Consider the following 12,986-nt stretch of genomic DNA (forward strand, 5'->3'; position numbering starts at 1 on the left):
CTCTCCCTCATAGAATACGACAGTAAAATATAGCTTTCTTTTTAAAGTTCCTCCTTCTTGTCATTATACTTAATATTCTATGGTAAAGATGTGCAAATAATGTATGATCCAAGTATATAACTTCAAAGGAGACTAGACATATTCATTAAATGACCGTTCCCGTATGGCTATATACTTCCTCTTATACGTTTTAGCAAAAAGTACTCCACAAAGCAAATATGTCATTATGCTTTTAATAATTTAGGGCAACAATTAAACGTGTTAAACATACAATGTTTCACTGTTTAAAAGTAGTTGTCCAGTAATGACGGAATGAGTCCTAAACATGGATAAAATCTAAATTGTGTGGAAACATAGTTTTTAAATGTGCAAATAATGTCATTTATTTAAAATGTGTTTATTATTATAAATCAAATATCTGAATAGATAGCTAAATACAATGAATATTAGAAATTATGTTTTCATAAATCAACTAGTTCTTAAATTTGTTGGACTTTATCCAATAAGTATTGTGAGATATGTTATATGTATTAGTTGTATTATGCTTATTATTATACCACAAATAATAATGATTTATACAAATTGGAATGATTTAAACATTGTTATGGAAATAGGGTTTGCATATTTCTAAAAATGAAGTAATCAACATTTCTTGTAAATAAAATATTTATTAGATCCTTCTTTTTATTGTTCGTAGCTCAACTTTACTAACAATTTCGCTTGCTATGTTAAAATCAGCAATTTGGATGTTCAATAGAAAGAATTTAGAGCTTTTTATTGAATTCATGTTAACAGATTACTGGAAAATAATTGAAGCTAATGTTTTTGAATACTTACAAAAATATGCATTGTATATAATTATTAATATTTAAAACTAAATTATTTGTTTTATAAATGTATTTTCCATATAAATAATATATATCCTTTCAGATACGCTAAAACCATTACCAAAGGATATCTTATTTCTATGTGTAATGCCTTATTATTTTTCTTTAGTTTACCTATTATCGAAATATTAATTACAAAGCATGAAGATTCAGATAATTTTACTATGAACTTTCCATTTGCTGCATCATATCCTATGGCTTTTTATAAATTTCCCTTGTATGAGGTACCATTACATTTCACTCGCATTACAAACATGATTTAATTGTAGTTACTGGTTTATAAATACAATTACATATATAGATTGCATATGCGTCTCAAATATTGGCAACAAGTATTTGTTGTTTGATCATGCTTGCAACTGATGGTCTAATTGCAACTGCTCTACTTCATACATGCGGACATTTTGCGGTACTTAGAAAAAATGTAAAACAACTCGATTCATACATCTATCGTGTATGTATTGTATTCTACTATATATATGTATATAATTGTAATATTATTTATTTTAAAATTATCCAATTATTGCAGATAACTAGTTTAAAGACTAATTCAAAACACATAAATGCAAATTTATACGAAATCAAAATTCAAATAATACATATAATCAAACATCATCAAGTAGTGCTTTGGTAAATAGATTTCATGTGCTTCCAAAAATTTTATTATTTCTTATTCATTTTAATATAATTCAGGTTTTGCGACAATATGGAAAAAAATTTCCATCTAATACTCTTTTTACAAGCAATGATTAGTAGTCTCCTAATTTGTTTCGTCGGATTTCAGGTTTCTGCAGTACGCATATTTATAGATTTAAAAATTGTAATAAATCATAAGCAACTTATTATATGTTATTTAATACATATTTTTGCATTACAGACGTTAATGGAACAGTCTAAAATGATTAAGTTTGCTTCTCATTTAATCGTGGCATTTTTTCAATTATTACTTTTCTGTTTTCCTGGAGACATGTTAATACGAGAGGTGGATGATATTATATAATTACATATGTATAAGAATAGATGTACTTAATTTTAAATGTAAAAGAGTTTCAGTATAAGCACAGCTGTATATTCCATACAATGGTCTCAATTAGCAACTTTTGTTAAAAATGAACTGTGTATGATCATTGCGCGTTCTCAAAGACCTAGTTATATTACAGCAGGAAAATTATACATAATGCATTTGGAAAATTTTACAGCGGTAAAAGTTTCATCACATATTTATCTAAAAAAATATGTAAAATTTTCGTTAGCATAATATTACCGAGATAATAACAATTATTTGACAATTTACATATATTTACAGATACTCAGTACTGCATTTTCATATTTTATGATGCTTCAGAGCTTCAATTCAGAATCTTAGTCTAGGAACTGGTTTGTATAGTTTTAATTTACTAATAATCAGTTGATGTATAAACATTAAATTACTAGATACTTAATAAATCGTATTCTTTACATGTATGCGCCCCATCCAAAGTACATTTGACAAAGATTATCTACATTAGTTGCTTCTAAAATCAACTGATTAGTTTGTCCCTCAACACTAAGATTTAAAGCAATATTCTCTAATTTTTTTCCATGATATCGAATTAAACCTTTGAGTCGTTGTTCTATATTCTTTATGTGTTCCACAGCCTAAAATTTCAATTTTGTATTTTATGTTCCATTTATATTAATAATTTATTACATTATTAATATATTATATTATGGCTTACTTTTTCATTTGTTTTCTCACCACCTTCACTAATATGATTCTTATTCCAGCTTACAAGTGGATCATATACAAACGGTGTTAATACACTTAATAATGTGCTACTTTGTTGTCGGAGAACTCTCATAGTTATTTCACAAGCGCGCCTAAACGGTCCCTCAATTTTTAATGGTCCCATAGCATCTACCATATTATGCGTTAAACGAAATGGTACACGTTCTGGCCATTCAAACAATTCTCCCTGATAATTGAAATATTTTTAAATTATTACAATACTTATTGTATATAAACTACTTAGTCATGTTTTGCCTTACTAGATATTAAAACAAAGAATAAATGTGAAGCATTTAAATTGTATTGAGGTTTTAATTTATGAATAAATCTCTTACATACCCTATTAAACAAACAATTAAAATCTACGTGTACACAATCTCCACATTTAGAATCAAATAATATATTTTCTCCATGACGATCTCCAAGGCCAAGAATATATCCTACCATAGACATTACTGCTGTAGTTCTAATATAGGCAGTACGTGCTTCATACCTATTATACATATATGTTTATTATTTTTTTACGTTTAAATAATATATGTTTACTTTATCTACAGAAATAATTGTGAAACGCACCACCCATATGGATCAGGAAATGTAAGACGAAACCAATCTCCGAGTACTGATGGATGACGCGGAAGAAGTTGTTGTAGAAACACCTTCTTTTTCTTCTCCAATGGATCTTTTAACGCTACAATGTAATGATCAAGTAAGAATTTTCGTACTTATCAACAATTTTTTTTACAATATAGTATTTCTACTTACAGCATAATATGCTTCTAAGTTCTCTATTCGAAATTGCAATACCTCTTTCTTTATACAAACTTATAATAATGGGTCTAAACCCAACTAAATTCGGTACCCATTCTACTAAACCGCATTCTTCATTCAGAGGTACAACGCTCTGTAATTTAAACTTACAATTAATTTAAACTTTGTAATTAAAATTTAAGCTTCTAACAGTACATTTAAAGTTATTATGTATTTACATATGTCCGTATATACAATCTTCTTTGTCGAGATTCTGGATCATTTTGAAGATATTTATTTACAATATCGTTGAATTCCATTAATCTGAAGTCTCTTCGTAAATCATCTTTTGGCTTACACATAAATAGATAATCTTTACCATCTGACCCTTTTAATGTAATACGCCGCGGTCTTTGAAGAGATGGCATAACAGCTACATTATCTTCTATTCCGGATATATGAATCCAATTTCTAAAATTTACAAAAGATTATAAACTTTTTATGATATACAGTGGTATAAGAAGAATGTCATACATACGAAGAAAATGCATTATAATTTTCTAACGACATGCCCTTAGACGGCAGATGCAGTTGCCTAAATTTGGTCGTTGGTATCATTATTGGACTAAATTCCTTGCTTGAAAGTAAACGGGGAAGATTCCGTGACAAGAGATTTACCGTAGTATTCATAACACCCTATTAAAGAATCATAAATGTATAAAAGTTTATATAAATTAGTATTTTAACTTACTTCTGGTATTGCTTTATTTGATAATTCAATTAATCGTTCCCATAATTTATGAAAATCTGTAATAAGTTTGGTCATTTCTGGCGTTTTAAGTTTAGGATGACTAAGAATTTCTTGGCAACGTCTTTGCCGTGCAGGATATGAAGACTGTAAAGAATATTCTATTAAAATTTTCTTTAATTATTAATAGGTAAAAAACTTACATTAATAACTGATGCCATCATCCATAAACTATGTTGGGGATAAGCATGAATTAGTTTTACTAATATGGTACAGATAGTCTTTTGCACCTCAAGAGAAGGATGACATATTCGTGATACAAGTTGGCTAAATGCAGTTAGCCACATGAATATTGGTAGTCTTTCATGATACACTTCTATATCATAGGGAAGAAATCATCATTTAGTTTTATTTTAATTCAATAGTTGAAATTATTACACTCACCCATAATTTTTGACATTTTTAATAATGCGTCTCGTCGAAATTTTTCTTGTTCCCCATCATTAAGACTGTCAGATCGTGATGTTGCACGCGAAGCGAAATCCAACCATATAGTCAACATTCTCGGCATAGACTGATGAATGTACTTGCAACCATATTGAAGTGACTTCCCATAGTAATTCATGGTATGCACTTGCAAATCTCTAAAAATATTGTTCATTACCTTACCCATTAGAAATAGTGTATTGTTTTGTACTTACCGTCCCCTTGAATCTTTCTCTTCATCAGACATTCTATCTATAACAGACTCATAGTACTGTGCACAAAACAGTAAACTTTTTTCCCATTCTCTCCAAACTTCAATAGCTTCTTTGTAATTTATAATATTAGCATCAGTATCTACATTAACTGTTTCATCATTATATTTCGCATATAAAAGTTTTGCCTACACAATAAATGAATATTGGTATTATTGGTTAAAAGTGGGATTTCCTATGTGCATACAACGCGTGCGGTTGCTTCATAATCCTAAACGCGAATCACACGATATCGCCATAAACACGAAAGCATGCTTCTTTATTGAGAGTTTAAGATTACGTCTTCAGATATAGATGCGTGCGTTGATTGGATGCACATAGGAAATTTTATATAAACAAACCTTTGCACATTGTTTCCTTTCTTCTAAAGATTCTCCTGCTGGCAAATTTTTGTAGTGCACAGCTGGATGAAAACAACTGGAGAAACAACGCTTTAGGGTTATAAAAGCGTCTTCTTGACAGCCCTTTTGCCAATATAATTGTGCTTGTTCTATATAAAGTTGTTGTGGAGGACAAGAATCACTAGCAGACAAAATATACATATATGCTTGTTGATGTAATCCACTCCTGAAAGAAAGGAGTAACAAAGCAAGATGATAAATATTATATATGTAGTTATAAATAATGACACTTACTTTCTTGCAATCTTTGCACTCTTAAGCCAAATCTTGCCAATTTCTTGTTTTAATACAGAATTTTCTTTGTTTTCAACTTCTCTCTGTAATTGAAGTGCCAAATCTAGTGTAGCTCTACGCATACTCAACACAAATTCTACTCCTCGTGAAGCGCGGACAAGTTGACCACGTTTTTCCCATTCTTCGAATATCATTGGTAATTTTCCTATATCAGTCAGCATAGTAGCAACTGCTTTATCAAATTCATTTAATATATGTAACCTATCCATCATAATAAGTACAGTAAAAAATAATTAGTTCAGTAAGACAATAAGATACAATAAACCGTTTTTTAGCATGAGATATAGTTTTAAATATTGATCTTACTTCATAATGTAAGAATAGCTTTGTTGATAAGCCCCTGGCCGTGACGCATCTTCTAACAATGATACCAGATTTTTTTTTAAGGATGATAAATCTGGTTTAATACCTTTTTTAAGATCCTCAAGTAATACATGTTTTATATTTTTTTGGGAAGTGTCATCAAATCTTATGAAATGAGCTAGTCTCCAAAACGGCTCGTGTTCAATCATTAATGGCTCTAACTCTGATCTGCTACTTAAGACTCCTTCAGTGATATGTTTTGCTGTAAAAGGTTGATCGAGACCAAGATAACACTGGATCATTCCTTGTAAATATGTATACTTCAAAGTTTTTTTCTGTGCCAATCTCTCATAACAGGTAGCAGCATCCTATATATTTCATGAACATTTCGAATATATGAATATATACTGATATTTAAATAAATAAATTTTATTATACCTGAAGTTGCCCATTGACTTCATGAGCTAAAACTAGTTGTTGAACTGTAGGAGTATGGTCCTGTGTAGCTAATATGCCAGATATACCATCTGGTTCATCCAGTTGTGCATATATTTTCTACATATACACAAAAAAGAAGATATAGCTAATAAACGGACTATTTTTAACCCTATATTGATACTTACAGCAAGTAATCCACCCTCCAATGCTTCTGATAATCCTTTATTAGAAGAAGCCATGTGTTGTTCTAAATACATTAGTGCTCTATGATATTCTTGAAATTGATAACATCCTTCCGCCACTACTAATGCATTTAATGTTTCACAAAAGTCTAGATTCAACATTAAAATACATATTCATTAATAATTATTATATTTTATTGTTAACAATTTAAATATAAAGAACTCACTCTTTAAAGCTTCATATTTGTGATTTCGAACCAATCGTTGTTCCCAAAGCCATCTTTGCAAATGATCTAATACTGAAAATATGATCTATTCGAAAATTATAAAAAAGATTATTAATTGAGCAGTAAAAATATCATTTTTTATATACATACCTGTGCACAACGTGTACGCCTAGTTTCTTCGGAAATTCTGGCATCATCTGCTTTTATTCTATGTCCATGTCTAAGGGGTCTATGACATGATAGTTCAGGATCAAGTGTAGGTTTTTTTCTAACATCGATAATTGTTAATATTTCCTCTCGTATTTTTGCGTGCTCTTGTGTAGTACTATTTGTTATTATATACGCTGATGAGTAAAATATAATGTATGTTTAGATTATAGTTAATAACTCATACTGCGAAAATAATATTAACAAAAATGCTTACCAACAACATGGGGCAAACAAAATGTTAATATTTTTATATCACGCTTGAGTGCTAATTTACATGCACGTAATACATTATTAAGAGATTCATCATGGATATTACTAAACATATTACAAAACCAATTATATGCCCAGTTTTCTACAGAGGAACCAGCTTCAGAACTATTTGAAAAAGAAGTTAATTGAATATAATGAATAATAATTCAATATTATAGCCCTTTTTTATTAAATATTTACCCATAAATAGGATGAGGAAACGTTTTGTCATCACTGATAGTTGCAATCTTATAATGTGAAGTTAAAAATGGGGTAATGATCTGTTTCATAGTCACTGGTAAACTATTCCATAGTTCGCTGTTTTTCCCTTGGGGCGAAATATCATATGTTCTTAAAATTTCCTAAAATTATTTACATTTGTAAAATACAAATGTATCTGTCATAGAGGAGGTCATAAGATAATGTATTACTTACTTGAATAGCAAGTGAGAAACAATCCATACTCTGACTACTTTTCTGCATTTGAAACGCCCGAACATGCTCAAAAAGTATGGCACAAGCAAATTCTTCATTCATATCAGAAATAAATTTACTGTCAACTAAAATGTAAAAGAAATTGATATAAAAACTAAATAAATAACAAATTAATGTACAATATACCTCTAGAAATAATTCTACGAGGGAGAAGACTTGGCTCAATAGCTCCTAATTCTCCTAAACATTCGCCATATAGTAGACGGATAGATTCATCTTTATGTTGACATCCGATTAATAATGTGTATAATAACTAAAAAGTTATTTATATTATAATAATTACTATATATCATTAACATATCTTTCATTTTAAGTAATAAACTCACATCAACAATCAATGGATGGATATTTGTTTCACTCAAAATCATTTCATTCAGTTGACTACGATTTTCAGCTAAAAATTTTTGTAAATACATCAAAGCTCTGATTATTACTTCGTCCGTTTCATGCGTAATTCGTTTAAGCCATAATTTTAAATTCTCTTCAAATCCTTTAGGCCTAAAATTTATACAAACGTTAATATAGTGAACTATTTAAATATTTAATATTTGGAAAAAAAATATATTTTATATACCTAGTTTGTAAAATTCGTGCTTTAATTATGCTTGAAATTTCAATAGGTACTTCAATATCATCTATAAAAAACAATTCTGCAATATGTTCTGGGCATTCTTCATTACATTTAGTAAGCAGGAACATTAGCATTGTAATTATTTTTTCTCGATACATATTTAATAACGATATTAATGAAACATATATCGTCGGTAACAATGGACCAAGTTCTTTAATAGCTATACTGAAAAATTAATACACAATTCATTATTCGTTATTTGCAAACATAATGATTTTTATTACATACTTATGAATAAATGCATTCCATGCATCACAAACAAGAGGTCTAAATCCTGGTCTTTTAAATCCTAGCGAAGTTCGTAGTGTCGCCAAAATCTTATACCTCAGCGGTGTCAAATATTGTGCACCCATATACTCCATTAGTGCAGCTAATGAAGCAAGTGCTGACTGCTGTGTATGTTCGTCCGATTTTAATCCAAGCTTTATATCAAAATTAACTAATATGCCATGTAAACGTAAATTCAAATAAGATTCCTGTAAATATTACACATGTATATTTGACTCTTTCTTGTAAAAAAACAATTAAAGATATGAACTTACAATTCCTTTATGTGTAACGTAATTTTTATCTGCATTACTATCGTAATCAGATATAATTTTTAATAATCCAACTATTTTCTTAGGAGACTCATGAAAGTTTAATATTAGTTCTTCAAATATGCCCTATTAATCACATTTATTGAAGTTATTAAAATTGAGTATTAATAATGTAGTCCAATTTGTGTATTATTTACATTACCATAAATGACTGTCTTGTTAAAAGTGATAAATTTGTCTGCGTAATTTTCGAAACTAATTTTAAACATTCCGTAGCAGTAGCAAGAGGCATATTCAGAAATGCATAACTGCAAATATACTAAACAAATATTTAAATTAAAGTGATAATTAACAACAACAAAATAAATACATTTCCTTATTAATATACATACAGGAAAATATTCTTTTAACATTTGTTTCTCATCCATACTGGTTAATTCAGCTATGTCATGCAAAAGAGTTCTTGCATTCGGCACATCAATAATAAAAGGAAGTAAAAAACAAACTGCATAATGTCCATCTTTGCATAGTAACTGACGTGATCCTTCGTATCCAATGCACTTTGCAACACGGTGTACAGATGTAGCCATATTGTAAGAATAATGTATAAAGTTATGAACTGCACATTGTATTATGAGCTAAAATAGAAAAATATACTATTGCCTGATAAAATGTAATTTTATACCTCTAATTTTAGAAAAATTTATATACCTTGAGAAAATCTTTTTTATATCTAATGTATAAAACTTTTGGAGAAATGTTTAAGAATTTAGCAATATCATGATATGCAGTAGTTGCAAAAGCTACTGCTGCTGAAGATGATGTTGAGTGCAATATAGTAATTAAAAATATATTCAAAATTTGCCTTTCAATTATAAATAATGGAACACTAAAATTGAAAATGGTTAGGAAATTATATGTATTAAACAAAATAAATATTTTTAAATATTTACTATACCATCCACAATTTCTTGCAGTAATAAGTAAAGTATCATGCAACGCATGGTTTGCATCCGTTAAAGCTTTCATAAGCGCTCGTACTATGGTATTTATAAGTGATCCAACAAATTCGTCTAAACAAACAGGTACATCATCTTCAATAGTCATAGTAAATTTTGACACGATGCCTATTTTATTCAGTAATAGTCTTTTTATTGCTGTAGTAATATTGAAACGGATTGCAGGATTTTCATCTTCTATATATAAAAACCACATTTTTGCTACTTTGTTATTGTTAAAGGACATAACGTGATTTGAAAAAGAAAGAATATTTTCAGAGATTTTCAAACGTACTGAAACAAAATTTGAAGATAATAAACTAAAATATGGACGGAGAAGATGATCGTATTCTTCCAAGATATAAGCATTAGAATTTATATTGTTTTCAGATATATCATTACAATATTTGCACTTTAATGTCCATGTTGTATTATCAGATCCTCTGTGAACAAAAATATTTTATCAAACATTTCATTGATTAATGAATAAATTATATAATAACAAATTACCTTTCGAAACTTCCACATTTTGACAAATAACAGCATATTTTACTCAATACAATTACAAGCATTTCATGAACTTTCTGTTCTTTTGAATGTAATGCAGGTTGAAGAACATATCTTGAAATACTTCCTAATTGTACTCCTTCACTCTTTAAAAGTAGTACACTATTCCTATCAATATTTACATGGTTTAACACATCTATTTCATTACTTTTATATTATAATATAATTATAATATAATATAAAACTGTTATATTATACATAAATTACTTACAATACTGCTCCTGCTGCTATCTCAGTTTGGTGACCTACTATACATGTATTTAATAGCTTTAATCGTTCCATTCCAGTACCATGTTCACATAAAGCTTCGAGACATTTTAACATTGTATCATTATCAAGAGATTTAGCAATTTCTTTTGCATGATTATTGAGTATATCCACAGGAATTTCAATATTTTGTATAAATGGTAATGTTAGTATTTTCTGAATTAAATCTTTATCTGATTCATTATGTGCTATCATATATATTAGACATTCAAAAATAATATCTTTTTGCTGATATAGCCCAGAATTTAGATTTTTTAATAATACCTTCAAAACATAATCTAACTCATGTGTATACAAATTTGTTGTTAACTGTAGTTCTTTCAACCATGATTGTAAAATATGTGAGGCTTTTAAGATATACATGGTTGTTTTAAACCTTTCCTTTTGTGTTGCAGTTATTAACTCCTTTTTTAATAAATTCCATGATTTACATATATTATTCACTGAAGCATTTGCACTAACTGTGTGTTTGATATCAATAAGTACACAGTGAATAAAAATTATAATAAAATCCTAAAATAATTTTTTCGCATTAAAATACTATAATAGTTTATGCATTGAATATACCATCACATAATTTTTATTATTACAAACCGGACAATATTCAAAATATGAAATAAATTTTTCTGTTTCGGAAAGACTACAAATCCTTGGTCTCATGATAAAATATTGCTGAATCTTGCTACACGCTACTTTTTTTATTTCTTCTACAGCATTAAGATTAGTATCTTGACCTAAACATGAATTTTTAATTTATAACATATTACAAAGAGAGAGCCAAAAATATTTATACATAATTAACTCACATTTTATTTCATTAACTGTAAAATCAATGATTTGAAAGCACAGTTCAATGCTGTTTGAAGATACTGATAAAGACTGAATAAGTTCAATAGATGCCCATAAAAATTTATTCAATTGATTCTCTGATACTTCATATAAGTTTAACCACGTAGGAAGTAACTTAATAATCTCAATAACATAGAGTATCAAATTTTCATGTTCCTTAAAATGTTTAACTCCAAATTATTGATATATATATATATATCTTAACTTACTATACAATATACTTGCCTGTTTACTAAGTAATGAAAATTTCATTAATTTTATACAAAGATTTAATGCTATAAATTTTACAATTGGAACAGATATCATCATTATATTTAATACTTTTTCAGAGAGTATTTTGTGATTCCAAACAGAAACCCCTGTCCTTTCTATAATCTGAAAAAATATAACAATCTTTATAACAATATAAAATACATTAATAAAAATTAAATAAAAATGTGTTACTTTAATTATAGATGTTTGCACTTGTGGTATATCATAGTATTTTATTGTAACAGGAAATGCTTGCAAATCCAAATTTTTTATAATATCTTTTTCTGTATGAAATTTGTTCAATACAATTGTATCTTCTTCTCTACTGATTTTGTAAAATTCTGATATTTCTAAAATTAATGATATTATTAGGTGTTGCATATATGATATCATTTTTAATATATACCTTGAAGAATGTTTATATATTCATTACTAATAGTTTCAAACATTGTAATATGATGTCTAGATAATATTCTAAGCATACAAGCTTGTATCTCTATGCTGTTGCTAAGAACTTCATTACTTAAAGGATTTCCAACTAGGTGAAACATAACACCAAACAACCAGGTGGTAAATGCTATAATTAAAGATATGTTACTTCACTGAGTTTCGTCAATGTATCCTCATTATTATTTATTAGTCATAATTGTTATACCAGTATATTGACATTTTAGCGTTTCATTTTGCATGCCATTGCTGAAAGGTGGAATTAAAACTGTTGTCAGAGTAGCTGAACTTTTAATTATTGACTCCAATAAAGAACAAAGCATTTGTTTGGCAGTTGCATTTTTTAAATCAGAAAATATTGCAATTATAGGACTATTAATGAATTTCCATACCGAATCTGCCACTGTCACATTACTAGAAAAATCATTTTCTCATTATTATCTAAAATAAAAAATTTTATATATTTTAAAAATGTTAACACAATACTTTACCTGGTACTAGTTTGAAGAATAATTGAGTTATCATGTACTTCCATATTATTAATCCGCGTTATTAATTTTCTTAGATTGTACGCAATGTATAAAAGTAAGTATTACATTATAACAAAATCAAATTATTATCAAACATTGCGTTAACCGGTAGACATTGCTCAAAACTGGTAAATATGTTCGTTTATTAAAGGCACGTTTTCAAGTAAAAATTTGGTGTTTTGATTCAGCGGTAAAA

The 12,986-nt window shown here is 28.2% G+C and overlaps 2 protein-coding genes across 4 annotated transcripts; one reads left to right on the forward strand and one right to left on the reverse strand.

Annotated features, from left to right (window-relative positions):
- The first annotated feature begins 72 nt into the window (after nucleotides 1–72).
- Nucleotides 73–3,133, forward strand: LOC126923573 (odorant receptor 13a-like). The gene is made up of 8 exons (XM_050737157.1): nucleotides 73–615; nucleotides 698–850; nucleotides 931–1,111; nucleotides 1,189–1,517; nucleotides 1,581–1,680; nucleotides 1,765–1,869; nucleotides 1,933–2,088; nucleotides 2,194–3,133. The coding sequence occupies exons 1-8, from the start codon at nucleotides 440–442 to the stop codon at nucleotides 2,251–2,253; spliced, it is 1,260 nt and encodes a 419-aa protein (XP_050593114.1). The 5' UTR covers nucleotides 73–439; the 3' UTR covers nucleotides 2,254–3,133.
- Nucleotides 1,727–12,917, reverse strand: LOC126923544 (serine/threonine-protein kinase atr). 3 transcript variants are annotated; one of them, XR_007713217.1, is made up of 40 exons: nucleotides 12,752–12,917; nucleotides 12,469–12,674; nucleotides 12,220–12,390; nucleotides 12,006–12,163; nucleotides 11,787–11,936; nucleotides 11,519–11,717; nucleotides 11,307–11,446; nucleotides 10,657–11,225; nucleotides 10,389–10,553; nucleotides 9,839–10,321; nucleotides 9,592–9,769; nucleotides 9,273–9,518; nucleotides 9,083–9,199; nucleotides 8,884–9,006; nucleotides 8,570–8,817; nucleotides 8,285–8,506; nucleotides 8,037–8,208; nucleotides 7,837–7,963; nucleotides 7,651–7,775; nucleotides 7,417–7,577; nucleotides 7,181–7,341; nucleotides 6,907–7,100; nucleotides 6,757–6,841; nucleotides 6,533–6,678; nucleotides 6,348–6,464; nucleotides 5,913–6,277; nucleotides 5,547–5,807; nucleotides 5,253–5,478; nucleotides 4,855–5,039; nucleotides 4,598–4,797; nucleotides 4,357–4,529; nucleotides 4,157–4,300; nucleotides 3,944–4,101; nucleotides 3,645–3,876; nucleotides 3,421–3,559; nucleotides 3,232–3,346; nucleotides 2,995–3,148; nucleotides 2,606–2,842; nucleotides 2,192–2,525; nucleotides 1,727–2,112 (listed from the first exon to the last, which is right to left on the reverse strand). XR_007713217.1 is itself a non-coding variant. In XM_050737083.1 (39 exons), the coding sequence occupies exons 1-39, from the start codon at nucleotides 12,793–12,795 to the stop codon at nucleotides 2,343–2,345; spliced, it is 7,479 nt and encodes a 2,492-aa protein (XP_050593040.1). In that variant the 5' UTR covers nucleotides 12,796–12,917; the 3' UTR covers nucleotides 1,727–2,342. The 3 variants fall into 3 exon arrangements, 2 of the variants coding, with proteins under 2 accessions (XP_050593040.1, XP_050593041.1); XM_050737083.1 differs by having other exon boundaries at nucleotides 1,727–2,525; XM_050737084.1 differs by lacking the exons at nucleotides 12,006–12,163; nucleotides 12,469–12,674; nucleotides 12,752–12,917 and having other exon boundaries at nucleotides 1,727–2,525; nucleotides 12,220–12,355.
- Between the last annotated feature and the right edge of the window lie 69 nt (nucleotides 12,918–12,986).

The sequence above is a fragment of the Bombus affinis genome, chromosome 13 (genome assembly GCF_024516045.1).
Source record: "Bombus affinis isolate iyBomAffi1 chromosome 13, iyBomAffi1.2, whole genome shotgun sequence".
In the NCBI taxonomy this organism is placed as follows: Eukaryota; Metazoa; Arthropoda; class Insecta; order Hymenoptera; family Apidae; genus Bombus; species Bombus affinis.

What these genes read in the sequence shown, in the direction of transcription:
- LOC126923573 (XM_050737157.1), top strand. Translation starts at nt 440, where the DNA reads ATGAATATTAGAAATTATGTTTTCATAAATCAACTAGTTCTTAAATTT. An exon ending in AACATTGTTATGGAAATAGG is followed by an intron (nt 616 to 697) that starts GTTTGCATATTT and finishes TATTGTTCGTAG; the next exon opens with CTCAACTTTACTAACAATTT. An exon ending in ATAAATTTCCCTTGTATGAG is followed by an intron (nt 1,112 to 1,188) that starts GTACCATTACAT and finishes TTACATATATAG; the next exon opens with ATTGCATATGCGTCTCAAAT.
- LOC126923544 (XM_050737083.1), bottom strand. Translation starts at nt 12,795, where the DNA reads ATGGAAGTACATGATAACTCAATTATTCTTCAAACTAGTACCAG. An exon ending in TGTTAAAAGAATATTTTCCT is followed by an intron (nt 9,200 to 9,272) that starts GTATGTATATTA and finishes ATATTTGTTTAG; the next exon opens with TATATTTGCAGTTATGCATT. An exon ending in AAAAATGTCAAAAATTATGG is followed by an intron (nt 4,530 to 4,597) that starts GTGAGTGTAATA and finishes CCTATGATATAG; the next exon opens with AAGTGTATCATGAAAGACTA.